Source organism: Panthera onca, chromosome E1, assembly GCF_046562875.1.
Source record: "Panthera onca isolate mPanOnc1 chromosome E1, mPanOnc1 haplotype 2, whole genome shotgun sequence".
NCBI lineage: Eukaryota > Metazoa > Chordata > Mammalia > Carnivora > Felidae > Panthera > Panthera onca.
In genome coordinates, this window is record NC_138352.1 from 59,094,365 (window position 1) to 59,111,224 (window position 16,860).

The 16,860-nt window shown below is 57.2% G+C and overlaps 2 protein-coding genes and 1 long non-coding RNA gene across 11 annotated transcripts; 2 read left to right on the forward strand and 1 right to left on the reverse strand.

Annotated features, from left to right (window-relative positions):
- The first annotated feature begins 393 nt into the window (after positions 1–393).
- On the forward strand, positions 394–4,582 carry TMUB2 (transmembrane and ubiquitin like domain containing 2). Of its 4 annotated transcripts, none has more exons than XM_060645943.2 (4): positions 394–518; positions 1,069–1,193; positions 2,492–3,058; positions 3,315–4,582. In XM_060645943.2, exons 2-4 carry the CDS (start codon positions 1,159–1,161, stop codon positions 3,679–3,681), a joined length of 969 nt encoding a protein of 322 aa, XP_060501926.1. In that variant the 5' UTR covers positions 394–518; positions 1,069–1,158; the 3' UTR covers positions 3,682–4,582. The 4 variants fall into 4 exon arrangements, with proteins under 4 accessions (XP_060501926.1, XP_060501928.1, XP_060501929.1 ...); XM_060645945.3 differs by lacking the exon at positions 394–518 and adding an exon at positions 1,325–1,681 and having other exon boundaries at positions 596–1,193; XM_060645946.3 differs by lacking the exon at positions 394–518 and adding an exon at positions 1,812–1,979 and having other exon boundaries at positions 596–1,193.
- An 82-nt stretch (positions 4,583–4,664) lies between these two features.
- ATXN7L3 (ataxin 7 like 3) lies at positions 4,665–12,880 on the reverse strand. 5 transcript variants are annotated; one of them, XM_060645936.3, is made up of 13 exons: positions 12,103–12,880; positions 10,631–10,741; positions 10,199–10,331; positions 9,823–9,994; positions 9,534–9,631; positions 9,338–9,360; positions 8,964–9,030; positions 8,727–8,812; positions 8,350–8,418; positions 8,033–8,076; positions 7,685–7,756; positions 7,434–7,591; positions 4,665–7,320 (listed from the first exon to the last, which is right to left on the reverse strand). In XM_060645936.3, exons 2-13 carry the CDS (start codon positions 10,679–10,681, stop codon positions 7,172–7,174), a joined length of 1,122 nt encoding a protein of 373 aa, XP_060501919.1. In that variant the 5' UTR covers positions 10,682–10,741; positions 12,103–12,880; the 3' UTR covers positions 4,665–7,171. The 5 variants fall into 5 exon arrangements, with proteins under 5 accessions (XP_060501919.1, XP_060501921.1, XP_060501922.1 ...); XM_060645938.3 differs by having other exon boundaries at positions 8,964–9,009; positions 12,103–12,879; XM_060645939.3 differs by having other exon boundaries at positions 8,727–8,755; positions 12,103–12,878.
- LOC132687562 (uncharacterized) lies at positions 11,431–15,483 on the forward strand. 2 transcript variants are annotated; one of them, XR_013551926.1, is made up of 3 exons: positions 11,431–11,536; positions 14,408–14,580; positions 14,752–15,483. It is a non-coding gene; the product is annotated as an uncharacterized LOC132687562 (long non-coding RNA). The 2 variants fall into 2 exon arrangements; XR_009614187.2 differs by having other exon boundaries at positions 11,444–11,532.
- Positions 15,484–16,860: the final 1,377 nt, after the last annotated feature.

Sequence of the window (16,860 nt, forward strand, 5' to 3'; positions counted from 1 at the left end):
ACTTTTGGAGGTCAGTCCTCACTGATCCCGCTAACCAGGAACTCAGTGCACAGGACAGAGCAGTATTAAATCCAATCAGCCCGGGAGGCTGGGAACAAGACCGGAAGAACAGGCTGCGACAAGGGAAGCGCCGCTCACGTTCTGCCCAGCTGTGCCAGCCCGCCTCAGTTTTCCAGACGCGAAGCCACGCCCTCCCCCAAGCACCTCCCCCAATCCCATCTGGCCCCGCCCCCCACCCATGGGCTCCTTAGGCCCCTCCCAGTGAGTGTGGCCCCGCCCCGGGAGGGCGACGATCCCGCCAACAGTGACTCCGCCCCTCCTTCCGCTGAGAAACCTGTCCCTTTTATTTAAAGAATACATTTACGTCAGCCCGCCTTACGTAGATTTACGTCATCAGTGCAAAGCGCGGAGGCGGGACTTCCTTCTCTGGTTCAAACAGCTTCCGGGAGAAGCCGGAAGAAACCGGACCCTGGACAGAATCGGGGATAGCCAGCCCCTCCCCCGGCCCCTACGGAAAGGTGAGTCCATGGGCCTTCCTGGCGAAGTCAAAACACTTGGTCTGGCCCTTTCTGGTGAGGATCTCCTTCCCTATCCAGGCACCGTACTGGTCCAATCCCCCTTTAATTTCCCATGACTCCCCGCGTACTCAAGCCCCGCCCCCAGGCCCTCAGCCCCGCCCCGAAGTTTGAGGGGTGTGGATGGTTTGTGACCCCCTCTTCCGACTCTACCCCTTACGGGCTGGGAGAACTGAGCTTGCTGGCCAGGGACCGGGCAGCCTTTCGGCTCAGGTGGGCCCACGGACTTCTCTCCGGCGCCGCGGGAATAGGACCGCCCAACGCGGAGCCTGCGCCTCAGAAAACGCAGGGTCGGGACCCCTCCTCACCGCTCCGTCAGTGTCGCTCACAGGCTGAGGAGAGAGCAGAGGCCTCTGAGGCCGGAGACCTGGGGTCCTGCCTGGCCCCTGCCCCCGAAAGTTCCCTGTGTCTGTGCCAGTCGTTTTCGCTTCTCTTCGCCGCAGTTTCCTTTTCTGTAAATCAGGGTTGGTGACATTAACCTTCTTACCATCAGGGGCTAGTCTGGGGAGCGAGAAGTAACTGCTACCATTTATTTATTGAACCGTTGCCATGTGCCAGACCCTGTGCTAGGTATCTTGCTTCGATGATTTCCCGTCACCGTCAAAACAACCTTATGAGGTAGGTGCTATTTTTAACCCCATTTTACTGATCAGAAAGCTGAGGCTCTGAGAAAGTTGTCCGAGGTTACAGAGCTAGTAAGAGGCAAGAGCAGGATTGTAATTAGTGTTCTGTTTTTGTTTTCACTCCAGGGCCCATGTTCTAAATAAGGATGTGGAAGCTATTCAGATGTTGACATGTCACGCACATATTCTTTGAGCAGTTTGTATGGCATCATGCTAGGCACTAGGGTACAGAGAAAAATACTTGTCATCCAGAAGTCTAGTAGGGAGAGATGGACAAGTAGATGAGTGTAATGAAATGTTATAGGTATCGTGAGAATAGTTTATTAATGATGATCATCCGATCGGATTTGCCCGGGGCAGCTGTGAAAACAGCACACTCTCCAAGGGAAAGAGTAGGTCCTCTAAGGAGCAAAAGAAAGGCTTTCCTGCCTTTCTAAGGAACTACCAAGGGAGAAACTACACGGTACGAGAAGAGAGATACAGGTATGGATTGTGAGAGCTTTTTTGGAATCTCTTCCAAGTCATTTCCACCTAGGTAATGGTTTTGCAGTCGTGAGCCTACGATGACCCAGAAGGGTGGTGTTTCTGGTGTCCGTCCTCCTTCGCTCCCTAGGGCTCGCCGGAAGTGTTTCAGAGGCGGGAGACACAGTGCCTGCTGCATAATGTCTGCTGATGGGCCCTACACAGTTGTCCCTTTGGGGTGGTCTGTGACTCTGCTTCTGGTGAAAAAATGTTTTTTTGGTTCTTGACACCTGCACCTGAATAGGTGACCACGAACGAGGTAGGGTTCAAATGAGACAATCTGGCAAGAGTGGCCGCACTGTGTTTCCAGAAGGCCCTAGAATGAAATATTTCAGGCTCTTTGGTCTCTCTGAAGCCTCCTTGGAGGCTTCTCGGGGCGGGCATAGTTGCTGGACCAAGTGATAGAAATCCTAGAGAAACTCAGGGCTCAAAGAGGCAAATGTTTTTGCCCGCCTACCAAAAAAGCAACGACGGGTTGCAGCAGCAGCAGCAACAAAGTCATGAGGTTTTCCTGATGATCCATGCTCTCGGGAGGTTGAAATGTGAGAGAGGGAGGGTGTGGATCCCGAAAGCTAGTGTTTCGCATTGGAGACAAAAGGGAAGTCCTCAGCTTTAGGTTGGGGGTCCGGAGGTAGGAAGGTTTGTTCCCCCTTCTACGGGGAGCCGAACTCCCATTTTCTTTCAGGGCTGGCTCAGTTAAACGTAAACAAGCTAGGGACCTGGCTGCAACCCCACATACCCTGCTTATGCTATCCCCCTTTGTTCCTGCAGTGTCGACCCAGTCAGCAGCCAGGCCATGGAGCTCTCTGATGTCACCCTCATTGAGGGTGTGGGTAATGAGGTGACTGTGGTGGCAGGTGTGGTGGTGCTGATTCTAGCCTTGGTCCTAGCTTGGCTCTCTACCTACGTAGCAGACAGCGGTAGCAACCAGCTCCTGGGCACCATTGTGTCAGCTGGCGACACATCCGTCCTCCACCTGGGACACGTGGACCATCTAGTAGCGGGCCAAGGCACCCCAGAGCCCACTGAACTTCCCCATCCATCAGAGGGTAATGACGAGAAGGCTGAAGAGGCTGGCGAAGGTGGGGGAGACCCCACAGGGGAGCCTGGAGCCGGGGGTGGCGTTGAGCCGAGCCTTGAGCATCTGCTTGACATCCAAGGCCTGACCAAAAGACAAGCGGGCCCAGAAAGCAGCAGTCCAGAGGCCCCCCTGAGACCTGAGGATGGCAGCTGCCTCCCCCCCAGCCCTGGCCTCATCAATGTGCGGCTCAAATTCCTCAATGACACCGAGGAGCTGGCTGTGGCCAGGCCGGAGGATACTGTGGGTGCCCTGAAGAGGTGAGTGGCCTGGAGAGCGGGAGGCTTCTCGTAGCCCGTGCCCTCAGCCCTTGGTCACCTGGGAGGAGGCTGGTGTCCACATGGGAGCAGCAGGGATGGGTCAGGTCCATCCAGCCCCCACTAGGATTGTGGAGGATACTTCTTAGAAACTCACCCTTTGGTTTTTCCCCTCGTTGCCCTGCTCTGTCAGTCCAGGCCTGTTTGCCTTCTCATTCCTCGCCTTCTGTGTTTCCTTCTGCCTCTTTCATCCTTACAGTAAGTACTTCCCTGGACAAGAGAGCCAGATGAAACTGATCTACCAGGGCCGTCTGCTGCAGGACCCAGCCCGCACACTGCGTTCTCTGAACATTACCGACAACTGTGTGATTCACTGCCACCGCTCCCCCCCAGGGTCAGCTGTTCCGGGCCCCTCAGCATCCTTGGCCCCCTCTTCGGCCACTGAACCCCCCAGCCTTGGCGTCAGTGTGGGCAGCCTCATGGTGCCCGTGTTTGTGGTGCTGTTGGGTGTGGTCTGGTACTTCCGTATCAATTACCGCCAGTTCTTCACAGCACCTGCCACCGTCTCCCTGGTGGGGGTCACCGTCTTTTTCAGCTTCCTAGTATTTGGGATGTATGGACGATAAGGATACAGGGCGAAAATGAAAGGCATGGTCTTCCTTCTTTATGGACTCCCCCCTTTCCTGGCCAGAGCTGGGCCCAAGGGCTTGGGAGGGAGGGGTGGAGAGGATGTGGTGGGTCCTCCTCCTTAGGACATAGGAGGCAGGTACGGGGCCTCCCCTTCACGTCCACGAGGGTACAGACGTCCCCTCTGTGCAAGCACAACTCAGGTAGAAAACGAGGACGTCCTCTTCTTTCACTTTTAGGGTCCAGAAATTCAGAGCTGAGCTGGCGGTCTAGCTCAGTGGGCAGCCGGGGCTCGGAGGATTCCCTCCCAGCTGTGGCCCTAGCTCTTTCCATTGTCTTGCATGTCTGCTCCTCAGTACCCAGGGCTGCCTGCCAGGGCAGCTCAGCATGGCCCCAGCATACTTCTGTAGGGAGCCTGGAGTATTTTTCTGTTTCTTAAGGGAATATCCATCTTTTGAGACTAAAGTCACACAGCAGGAATGAAGGTTGTGTCCGCTTCCCCTGTAGGCACCTAGCCGCCTCTACCTTCTCCCTCCACCCCTGTAGCAGGAATAGGGTGTTCTCTGTGTTCTGGATAGTTTCCAGTGTTCTCCCCTTTTTCAAAGCACTTTGCTTGTATTTTTTTTTTTTTTTTCTAATAGTCCTTTATAGAGCTCAGTCAGGAAGGGGAGTGCGGCACAAAGCCAAGCCCCCAGCATTGGGAGAGGCCAAGCCACAGCTGCTGCTACCCTAGGCCTAAGGCTGTAAGCTAGAGACAGCTCTGGCCCTCAGCCAGTGTCCTACCCTGCCCAGCTCCAAGGACGAGCTCTGGGTATGGAGCCCTGGGCCCCAGGCCCTTGCCTCTGGGGCTCATGGATGGAGGGTCAGTGTCTGTGACTAAATAAAGTTCCGTTTTGTGGCTGTGGAGCCTCCTTCTGTGACCTTAAGAGAATGGCTTTGCTCTGTCCCCATCAACATGGTAATGAGGGTGGATAGGCTGGGCTACCAATGGGAAATGCAGTTTATTTACACCAGCAGCCATGGGGGCGGGGGGAAATACACAGCGTTTACAAAGTTAGCTACCTGTACAGGATGGATTACATATGCAAAAATAAAAATCTCAAGACCACAGGACAGCGTGAGCCCCACCCCCCTCCCCCAATGACCCCAGCATGCGGTAATGCCAGGCGGGTGGCCCCTGGGCATGCGGGGGGGAGTGATGCATGGAAGGAAAAGCCACCGGCCATGGAAATTAGTACAGAACCCCCCCCACACACACTCAGACACATGATAGGATACAGGGTGGACGACACCTAGCCGGGGTGGGAAGGATGGGAATTGAAACCCACACAGCCTGCTGTTAGAGGGGAGTGGGGAGCTCCTAGCCCCTGTTCAACTACATGGTAGGGGGGGCACACTCTCCCCGGAAGGAAAAGGGTTTGCTCCCTCAGGGTCCCTGCTGGACCAAGCCCATCTCTTACCCAGCTTGGGCAGGGGGCTCTGCCCTGAGGGCGGGCCAAGGAACAATGGGGAAGTGGATGTGGACAAACCAGTTCCCAAACTACTTCCCACTTCTCCCTCCTCCAACCAGAAGGGGGAAAGGGAGAGGCCAGAGGGGAAAGGGTATGGTAGGGCCTGAGCTGCAGCTGCCTCTCAGAAGGGAGAATGGCCTGTGGCCTTCCTCCCTTCACCTTCAACCCACTCCCAAGACTTCATTTGGAAGCAGGCTGGAGGCTGGCTGAAATCCTCCTTCCCCTCTGGCTTCCCCTTAGAGGGAGAAGGCTACAGAGGGTCAAGAACAGAGGAGCCCAGGCCCTAGGATTTATTCTAACTCCTGCCAAAATTTGGCTTTTTAAAAAATAATCACAATTCGTGGGTTAAAAACCAATTTGTAACCAGGCGTCAGCCACAATCAGAACCACCCGGGGGGGGGGGGGGGGGGGAGGGGAGGGGAGGGGGGGATTGGGGTTCCAGACAGGGTACTGCAGCCCTAGCTCTTGTTGTTCCCTTAACCCTCTAGGGTCCCTAACCCAAATCAGTCCAACCAGTCCTGGGTACTAGCTACCCAAATGTGGGATGGCTCCTCCTGGGAAGAGGGCAGGGGACACATCCAGCAAATGCCAGAGAACACAGCTCAGGGTCAACTCCGTGCCGTGTCATCAGTCAGCTCTGCTCCCAGCCCAGACTGCAGTCCTCCAGCTCGGCTCCTGGGAGTGATGGCGCCCACATGGAGGCGGGATGGTGTAGCTCTTCAGGATGTAGACCAGGCAGGTGGCCGCGCTGGCAGGGTAGTCCCACCGGAGGGCATGACACCCCTTCCCCCTCCACGGACGACCCAGAGCACGGAGACTAGCCTCTTCCCACCCCACTCCTAGCAGGGGGGGAGAGGTAAAAGGTCAGGATTTTCCTCAGAGCCCCAAACCACAAGTACAGAATAAATAACTTAAAAGCGGCTAAGGAAGGGGGAACAGGGCAGGCTTCGGAGGCAGGAGCATTGAGAGAGGAACTGAAGCTGGTCAAGGTGAAAGAGGGGGGTAGCAAGCAGCAGTCGGGAACTTGGGCTGCCCTGCTAGGGCAGTGGGGCAGGGGAGGCAGGAGGAACATGGGGCCACCCCAGGAGGGTGAGGCTGGGCCCCTTCCTGGGGCAGGGAATGAGGTAAGAAAACATTTCAAATAAAGCAGCACCGTTCCCTCTCACCTTGGGGCCCCACTCCTCACCAGCCCTGGGTCAGGGAGGAAAGGTAGGGGGGAGTCATTTTGATACACAGCTCCCTCTTCCTACCCTCCCCTTGCCCGTTCCGTGAAGCTGTAGAGGCTGGAGGCCCTTTCCTGGCACCCAACAACAAAAGGACAGCTCCTGCTGCCAAGGAGGCCCATGGGGACTGAGGGGAAAGGGCTGCCCCTGTGAGGGGCAGGGAAGGCGGTGGCAGTTCTGGACACCCACCTCAGCAGACAGCTTGCTGTGCCTGCCTACCCCTGGGATTGGGGGCATTTGATAGGATTCTGCACACAGACAGGACACGCCCAGCCCTGCCCCTCAGCTCCAAGCACCGGACCCATTCACATTGCTGAGGGCAGCTGGGGGAGGCCCCCTCCAGGCTCAGCTTCCAGCCCACAGCCTCCCGGGTAGCCGCGATGCTCCTCGGCAGGGCTGAGTCCAGTTCCTGGGGTGGGGGGCAGGCAGTGCCCTGGCACAGTGCCCAGGTCAGGCCCCTGGCCTAGCTGGACATCCAGTAACTCACAGAATAAATAGGAAAACCGCCTCCCCACCAAACTTATGTCCAAGGCATAATATGTCCAGGTCTGAGTCCTGCATGCCAAGGGGTCGTGCTCCATCGCAGAGGACCCTGACACCCCCCAGGGGCGCATAACTGGATCCTCTGCTTGCCTGGCCCACCAAGCTTCCCAAGCCCAAACCCCCAGCAGCCGTCCATTTGCCAGGCTTCGCCACCTGGGTGGGGGTTGGGAGAGAGGGCTCTGCTCAGCCAAAGGCTATCCCTTGCACCCAAGTCAGTTGATGTCATCGTAGATGCTGGGCGTTGGGGGTGCCGGTGGCTTTGGCTTCTTCTTCTTGTTGGAGCCTAGGCTGGAGGCAGTCCCTACCAGGCTCAGATGGGATTTCTTTTTCTTGGTTTTCCGTGACTCTGAGCTGTTGGTACCTGAAAAGAAAGAGGCACGCGGGATGAGGGCTGGGCTGTGTCAGGAGAACGCAGGTGTCCCCACATCCTCGGCTTCGGGCAGAGAGACCAGGGGGCCCAGATGTATCACCTACCTAGACCCCATCCCTGATTCTCACTCGTCTTGGAGGAGCCCGAATCAGAGGGTGAGAGATCAGAGGAGCCGTCCCACTGAAGCCGGCTGATCAGGGCCTGGCTGTCAGTCATGTCAAAGCTGTCGTTATCCAGGGAACTCTCGACCTCTGGAAGGACGCTGGAAAGAGAAGGGGCCAAAGAAGGGCTTGAGGGATACCAATCATGATCTTAATCTTTCACAACCCACCACCCTTCTCGGGGGGTCACTTACGCTGAGGGTCCGAGGAAGTAAATCCGCACGGCTCGCCGCTGCTCATCTGTGTGCTGGGGGCAGCGCAGGGACCTGGCAAGGACAGAATTAATCAGACCCTCCTGACAAGGCAGGAAGAAGGGTAGGAGGAACTCAGGTGAAGCCCCTTCCCTCAACAGAGGAGGGACAAACAGACAGACAGGGGAGGGATACACAGGGTGCCCCCAGATCGTGGCCTAAGGCCTGACCATTAGAGGAGGGAGGGGAGGAGTGGGGGCCCCATTGCTGAAGTCCAAGGGTACTCCCACCCCATGCCCAGGATGCGTGTGCAGGAGGCCCCTGGGCGCCTTTTCTAGGTTCTGAGCTCACCTTGTGCACATCTTCTTGGTGTGTTCAGAGATCACCCCACATTGCTGGAAGAGGAACAGAAGCTGAAAGGAGGGGCGGAGGGGAGCCCACTCCAGACACTAGATATTCTCTTCTGTACAAACTCTAGATTGCACGAGCAGAAACGGCCCCGGGGTGTCCAGAACAGACAGTCCCAGACCACCACTGGCCAGGAGACCTAATTCCAGAGAGAGTGAGCTATATGGCCCTGCCTGCTGTCACCAGCCTCCTCCAGGGACGTGACCACCGCCTGTGGCTCCAGCCCACTCCCAAGGGCCTTCCCTTCCCTGGTCTCTCACCGTGGTGAGCAGGCTACGCAGCTCCTCCGGCCCCAGGGTCTCGTAGCTGATCCCAGTTGAGTTGTTATACTGGGCGAGAACCAAAGGCACAGGTCAGAGAAGGGGCAGCCCAAGAGTGAGGGGGGAGTGGAGGACAGGGAACCCATCCCTCTCATCCTTTTCTACATGGGACTGCCCAGCAGTTCTCCAGTGATTCTTTCCACCCCACCTGCTCATCGGGGAGGGGCTGGGACCCAGCGAGAACGTCAACATGCCAAGACCTAAATACCCCATCTAGTGCTTGGGGCCATCAGCATCCTGACCCCACCTGCCCAAATCCCACCCAACTCCCAACAAGAAAAACGGGAGAGAACCTAAGAGGGGCAGCACCTACTCACCTTAAAAGGATCCGAATTGCTAAGTTCCCCTGAAGAAGAAAAAAGAAGGGGAAGGGTGTTTGATGCAGAGGTACAGACAGAGAACCCTGAAAATAACCAGAGAGGAAGTGGGGGTGACAGAAGGATCACAGGCCCTCCCTCGATACCCCTGTCCCCTAAGCTCCCCACCTCCACCCTCCGGCAATGAGTCCCAGAAGACACAGCTAGAATCGCTCCCATTGTTCAAGACCCACTTACCATTTTTGTGTTTTAAAGACTTGGATCTTCGAGGGGAATTGGGGTTCTGGAATGGGAGATACCATAGCTTTGGGGAAAGGGTAACGATAAGGGGGAGCCGAGAACCCAGGGAAGGAAAAAAGATTTGACAAAGAAACATCCTCAAATTCCTACTCTTCCTCCCCAGTAAGAGGCCCATCTACCCATATTCCCTCCTCCCCCATTCCCCCAGGGCCTCCGCTGCCCTCCTGCCCACCACAGACACCCTCATCCCGAAACCCAGAGAGGCACCCGATGACCTCAGACTTGAGTCAAGAGACCTGAGGACTCCCTGCCCAAAAGGGAGGGTGTCTGTCCTTTGCCCAAATTTCCCTCATGCTTGCCCCCGCTCTCACCTTGTCTGATTTCCTCTTCTTGGCTGTGTAGGACAAAAGGACAAAGCACAGGGTCACTTTAAGTTCTCAATTTAAGGACCTCTACGGAAAAGGACAAAGCTGCATTCTCTCCTCCTCATTCAAGATAACTTGTGACCCAACTCCCACTTGCCACCTCACCCCAATGCCCCCCAAGTTCCCCCAGATCCCCAAACACCTTTCTTCTCTGAGCCGTACGACCAGTCGTTGTCATTGATGTCGTCATTATCCTCTTGGTCACTCTCCGACTTGTTCATATTGTTGCTGTTGGCAATCCTGCCGACGGGAGGGGAGAGAACGGGTCAAGGCGGCCACCTCTCTGCCCCCAACTTCACGGGTACAGTGCAGCGTCGGAGGCCAAGCACGAGCCACCCTCTGTGCCCTACCAACGCCCCCGAGGGACTACACCACGGCACAGGGTACAGAAGACGCGCAGCTCTGGTTCCGGCAGCGGGAGAAGCCCTCACCGGCGGTTGGCGATCCGGCTGCTGTTCCGGCCCATTCCCAGGCACTTCTCCAGATGTGGAGCAAAGCGGGAGGCGGCAATGCTGCGGCTGCAATTGGGGCAAACACACTCCTTGCTCTTCCACTGGTTGAAAACCTGTCCAAAGATGTCCAACCCCGGCTGGTCCACGATCTCTGGGGACAGGAGAGGCGTGGCGATCAGGGTGGGCAGGGGACCCTCACCTCGTGTTCCCGCCCATGGCCCCGTGGCCTCGTGAAACCCCCCCGCCTAAGCTCACAGGAGCTCCAGGCACTACTTCTGGCGCAGTTTCCAGAGAAGGGACCTCCGAGCGCCCCCGGGGCTGGGCTGGACTGCTCTCCTTCAACCCTGAAGCTCACCAAAATCCTTCATGCTATCAGGGTCCGTGTCGTCCAGGAAGAAGTAGCCACACTTGACAGCCCGGTGTACCTCAAAGCAGAATCCCAAACAAGAATCCTCGACCAGGTCCGCGTATATCTCCTGAGCGATGGCCTGGGCCCAGGGGAGAACATCCGCGGTCAGGAGCGTCACAGCCCCCTGGACTGAGAGCAACTCTCTCTCACCAACCAAGTCTGCCAATTCGCCCTGGCCAAAAATAATGCTTTCTTTGCCATTTTCCCCATCTTGACTTCGCGTCCTTTCTTCTTCCGGAGCCTTGGACCTTTTCAGCTGGCTATTCCCTTTAAGGAACCAGGCTGACTACCCAAATTCCTCTTTGGTGTGAATGCCAGATATAGCGACGTAGAGACATCAAGAGAAAGAACTAGAGGCACACGTGGGGGAGCCCTCACCTCTAGTTTGCTGTTATCCAGGCCAGACAAAGACATTTCCTCCATTTTCATTTGTAAACTCTTGTGGAGACGGCGCTCTGACTGCTCATAGCACAGCGGGCGGCAACACGGCTGCACACACGGGGGTGGGGGGTGCTGGTGTGAGTCCAAGGCACCTGTGAAGACTGCCACCTCCCCTCTGCACCTCACTGCCCAGAGCTTAATCCTGGCATCAAGATATACCCCTCCCCAAGGCCTAGGCTCACTAAGTCTGGATGGTCCTGCAGGGCCCGAAACCCAAAGGCGGCCTAGTCTTTCCCAGGACTGAACTCAGGCCCTGGACTCGGCTGCCAGTCAGTGTCTGGGTCTATAGGAGGCAGCAGCTCAACCCAGGTCCCCCAAACTCAAACCCCTCTTCGATACCCATGGTGCAATGCAGCAGGGGGAGGAGAAGGAACTCTAAGGCCTCAAAGCAAACCCACAGGGTGTGGCAAAGAACTGCACAGACTCCTAAATACCCCCCCCCCCCTTCCCTAGGCTCTCCTCAGAGTCACCTCTGCTTTCAGCCAGGATGTCCACTTGGGGGGGTACTGCTACCAGAAGTAGGAACGGCCCTAGAACCCTACAACCTTCACCCCACTCTGTCTTCCCTTGAAATAAGCCTGTGACCACGGAAGGGGAGCAGAGCCCACAGAAACCTAGAGCCGAAGGAGCATTTCTAGCCCCCATGAGCAAGAAGAGGGGGTAGAGCCCGGTTGGGATGGCATGCCAGGAGTGGGCACTCCCCTTACCAGCTCTTCTTTTAGATAACCACCCTCCCTCCCTCAGGACCAGCCCGGAAGTCTCTCCAAGAGCCCCAAAGTCCAGGAATCCCCACCAAAGGATTCAGAAACAGCGCCCACAGTCCGGGGCCCCTCTGAACGGTGGGTACGAGTTTAAGGAGCTGCCGGCCTAGAGTGGGGTGGGGACTGACAAATGAGCCAGGGGCACTGGGGAGGGTAGGAGGCCGGGCCTCGGCTCTTCCCCCGTCCCTGCGGCACTGCTGCTGCATCATACCGACTGGGGGGAGGAGAGCCGAGCCGCCCGAGGCCGGCGCCGGTCCGGGACAGACCGACCCCTAGAGAGTGGGCAGAGTGGGACGCGTCCCGGCCCCTCTCCTTCCCCGCCCGCCGACAGCCCCAGCCGGCCGGGGAGAGGAGTCCGGGAGGGTGTCTCTATTGTCCCGGGGGCTGGGGCCTGGCTCCCTAACAAAGGCCCCGCGCCCCCTCCCCGGCCGGCCCTGCCCCGCCCAGGGGGGACCCAGACAGGGGGAGAGCTGGGGGCCCCGGCCGGGCCGGGAAGCCGGGGGAAGCCGGGCGTTTCCGCGTCGGCCCGGGGGGAGGGGAAGGGGCGCTGACCCAGACCTGGGGGGAGGGGGCCCAAGCCCCGCCTCGGGCCCCGCCCCCCGCCCCCCGCAGGCCCCTCCCCCGTCCCCGTCTCCGTCCCGTACTCACCCCGCCCGGGGGGCCGCGCCGGGGCCCGGCGGCCTCTCAGGGCCGCGTCCTCCGGCGGCGGCGGCGGCGGCGGCTGCTCCGGAGCCCCATGTCCGTCGGTCCGTCCTCGCCTCTCCCCGGGGCCCAGGGCCCGGGGCCGGGGGGTCGGGCCGCCCCCCCGCCTCGCCGCCTCACCGGGCGGCCATGGCCCCTTCCCCTCCCTTCTCGTCCCGTCGCCGCCTCCTCCTCCTCACCTCACCCCGCCCGCGCGCAGTCCGCGCGCCGTCCGCGCGCCCCTCCCCCCGCCCCCCACTCCAGCCCGCCTCTCCCGGGCGGGGGGTGCGGCGCGAGCCCGGAGCGCGCGCGCGTGCCGCGACCGGAGGATGGATGGATGGGGCGAGCGAGAACGCGAGCGTGCGCGCGCGCGCCCCTCTCCCCCTCCCTCCGCGCGGGCGCGAGGCCAAGCGCGAGCGCGCTCCAACCTCCTCCTCTTCCTCCTCCCGCCCCTCTTCAACACCCCGCCCCCGCCCTCCCTTCCTCTTCCTTCTTTCGCTTTCGCGCGCCCAGCGACTGCTCGCGCCTGCTAGAAGGGCCCGAGCGCGTGCATCTGCCCCGCGGCCGCAGCTCGGCAGCATTTGCTCCAGGGGGCGGGGACCGGGCGGGGAGGAGGGGCGCCACGCCGCCGTCCAAAGTACCGGCGGACGGGGACGGGGGCGGGGAGATGGGCGGGGCCTTCTGGAGCCACCTCGGCCAATCGCCGTCTCGCCTCGGTCCGGTCGGCCCAATAGGATGGCGGTGGGTGGAGCGACGTTCAAGGTGAGGTGCGCGGTGCGCTGGGGGCGGAGACGTTGTGCCGTCCCGGCCGGCTCCGGGGCGGGGGCAGCGGGTGGCGTCGAAAGAGAGCGCCGGCTCCCAGCCGAGCCTGGGACGCCTTCCGGCCCAGGCTCCCCCGCCCTTCCCTCGGGGCTCCCGGCTCTTCCCCCCCCCCCCCCCCCCGCCCCGTGTAGTCCCCCGGCGCCCCCACTCCGGCATTTACCCCGAAGCGTGCAGCCACTTCTCTGAAGAGGCCGGAGTTGAAGTGGGGCTCTGTTAGCACCTCAGGGCAGAAAACCTATGGAGCCAAAGGGGCTCGTCTGAGCCTCCGTTCCCCTGTTTCTGGGCGGGTCTCAGCCCACTCCAGGCCTGCGAGCCAACGAATGCCCGAGATGAGGGTCCTCCACTGAGAGCGAAGGCCGAGCTGTGCCCTTCTGAGCCGAGCGCCCTCCCCGCCCTCAGCCTAATTTAGATCCCACACCTGCTCGCTTTTCCTGCTTCCGGAACCCACGCTGGACCCCCACCTCTCAGCCAGCCTGCCCGGCACTAGCCAGACCCTTCCTCCGACCCAGTGCTACTCCCCTGGGTGTGCCCGTATCCGCGGGCTCTCACGGTCCCCCATTACCTTCTGGAGGAAAGGACCTTTCCTAGCCGCACCGATACCCAGACTAGCGCTTCAATCTGGGTTATTCTCTAGGTCTGGAGTTTTGGAGCGGGTGTCTGACAGCTCTCTCCCCCCTAGAAGATGAGATTAAACGAGGAAAGTCTTCATATACTTGGTTGGGACCATCACTGGCTGTTTAGTCTTCAGCAAACATTTTTTGCGACAATAATCCTAAGTGTTTCAGACCAGGAGTCAGATTAGAATTTAAATCTGTGGATTTGAAAAATGAACTTGGCCAAATGAGCTCTCTGTTGCCTCAGTTTCCTCTGTTGTCACTGGGTATAATGATAGTACCTATCTCATTAGGTCGTTGTGAGGACTGACAAGTCAGTGCATGTGAAACTCTTAGCTCAGTGTAAGTGCTTTATAAATCTTACCTGTTATTCTTACGTGCCCTGTAAGAATTCTTACAGTGCGCTGTGCTGGGATGCAAAGATGAAATAAGACAGTTGTGCTTCCTCAAGAAGTTCACAGTTTGTCAGATAAAACTGTAGGAAAATAATTGCCAAACACTATGATAAAAACAGAGATGCACAGGGGATGGGGTGGCCAGAAAGATAGATAAAATGATGTAAGAGAGTTGGTCAGTAAAGGCTTTTTGTAGTGGGAGATTAGGAGGGCACTAGACATCCTAAACAGCAAGCTTCAGGAATATGGCTCAGTTTGGGGACTGGCTGGAACACAGGAATGAGTGGGGAAGCAGCAGGAGGTGAGCAGGTCAGACCATAGAGGACTAAAGGTGTGTTGAGCAATATGGACTTAAACCCTATAGGCCACGAAGAGTCCTCAAGGGGAAGGACTCATTTGACCAGATTTTAATTTTTTTCAATGTTTATTTATTTTTGAAAGGAGAGAGAGAGAGCACAAGCAGGGGAGAGACAGACAGCAAGGGAGACAGAGGATCCAAAGTGGGCTCTGTGCTGACAGCAGAGAGCCTGGTGCGGGGCTCGAACCCACAAACTGCGAGATCATGACCTGAGCTGAAGCCAGGAATCGGATGCTTAACCAACTACGCCACCCAGGTGCCCGTGACCAGATTTGAATTTTAAGTAGAATCACTCTGGCATGTGGATAATTATCAATTGGGGTATATGGGCTAAAGGACAAAGAGGCCCTGAAAACATCTTTAAGCTCTGAGGAGGAGATGCGAGGATATAAGGAGAATGACAAGTTCGACTTGGTTTATGTTGTAGGTGCTGTGGGATGAGCTGGTGGAGACTCTGAAGGTCGTTGAACTTGCAAAAGAATGAGGCCAAGTCTTCAGGAAGCTCCCAAGTGTGAATCAGGAATTCTCCACACCAGTGATGCTGATCGGCTTCCTAGTCTCTAAATATGCCCAGCGTATCTGCCCTGAGGAACTTACACATGCCCAAGAAGCCTTCCTGTCTCCTCTCTGTTTACCTAAATACTTCCTCACTTTCCCACCCGTGGCCATCCTCACACCAACTCCTTTACAACTGGATGGTTCTGTTCATCCAGGCCCTGGCCTGGGCTGCTCTGTGGCGGTGACCTCTTTGGGAACATGCCTGGCCTCCCCAGGTAGCATCAAGCAGTCCGCAAATACTGAGGACTGTGCTGGTCTGGGCTGTGGGTGAGGCCGTGGCGTTAGGGCAGCGAGCCAGAGAAACCCACAGACTTTGTCCTAGTAGAGTCTACACCCCAGCAAAGCCTGATGTGGGTGAAACAAGACTGTGAAGGCATCGGGCTGCTGAAGAAACAAATGGCATGGGCACTTGGGTGGCTCAGTTGGTTAAGCATCTGACTCTGGCTCAGGTCATGATCTCACAATTCATGAGTTGGAGCCCCGCATTGGGTTCTCCGCTCTCAGCAAGGAGCCTGCTGTAGATCCTCTGTCTCCTCTCTCTGCCCCCTTCCCTGCTTGCTCTCTCTCTCAGAAATAAACATTAAAAAAAAAAAAAAAAAAAGGAACTGGGGGCACCTGGGTGGCTCAGTTGGTTAAGCGGTGAAGCGTCCAACTTCGGCTCACGTCGTGATCTCATGGTTCATGGGTTCAAGCCTCGCCTCGGGCTCTGTGCTGACAGCCCAGAGCCTGGAGCCTGCTTCCGATTCTGTGTCTCCCTCACTCTCTGCCCCTCCCCCACTCATGCTCTGTCTCTATCTCTCAAAAATAAATAAAAGCATTAAAAAAAAGGGGGGGGGGACAAATGACAGGAAGATGTTCTTGTCAAGGGGTCAGAGAAGACCCCCCCCCCCGGGAGAAGTGATCTTTTAAGGGGAGCCCTGAATTAACTACACAGTGAGGTGACGAGGAACATGGGGGCAGAGGGAATGGTTATGTGTATAGGCAGAATGGGTACCAGCCCCGGAGGAGAGACGTGAATGGCTGGCGTAGCTGGGGTTGGTGCAGAGGCAACAGGCAGCAGGAGCAACAGATCTGCCAGGGCCTTGTCAGCCATACTTTGTCTCTCATTCGACAAATGTTTCTTGAGTGTCAAGTTTGTGTGCCAGGGCACTTTAAAAGGCGCTGGGATTACTGTAATGGACAAGCAGATAAGGTGTTAAGCGTCTTTTACTTGGGGAGATAGACAAGAAACAAACAAATAGTAGAAACAAGATGTAGGAGGAGGCCTCACCAGAAAGGGTTGTTAGGGAAGGCCTGTCTGTGAGGTGACATTTAATCTGAAGCCTGAGGGTTAAGAAAACCAGCTATGTGTAGAATTGAGGGATTGGCATCTGGGGCAGAAAGAACCAAGTACAAACGCCCTGTGGTAGGCATGTCTGAAGAACAAAAGAGAACACTTGGCTGGATCATTGTGGGTGAGCGAAGGTGGGAGATGGGAAGCAGGGGCCAGGCCTTGTAGAGTCATGCAAGTTGTTAGTACAGAGGTCATGAGATTTCTTTTTAAAAGATAACTTTGTGGCTGTGTGCAGAATGGACTGAGGGGGCAGGAGTACAAGCAGGAAGACCAGTTTTAGGAAGTCTTTGCAGAAGTTGGGCAATGGTGGTGGCCTTGAATAGGATGGGGATGACAGCAATGGCGAAAGGGTAGACAGATTTGAGAGAGACACAGGAAGTGGAATGGACAGGGCTAGGTGAGCAAATGAACATGGAGGTGAACGAGAGAGAAGTCAAGGCTGACACCCTAGTTTCTAGATTGAATAACCAGATGGCGATCATTTTGGGTCTTGAGGTGAGGTGCCTGGCAGATATTCCAGAGGGCACACAAATCTACAGATTTGCAGCTTGGAAGACTGGTCTCTGGAGATACCACCTTTTGGATTGGTTACCTACGGGTGACAATTAGAGGTTCATAGGGTGACATGAACACCTAGGATAGAAC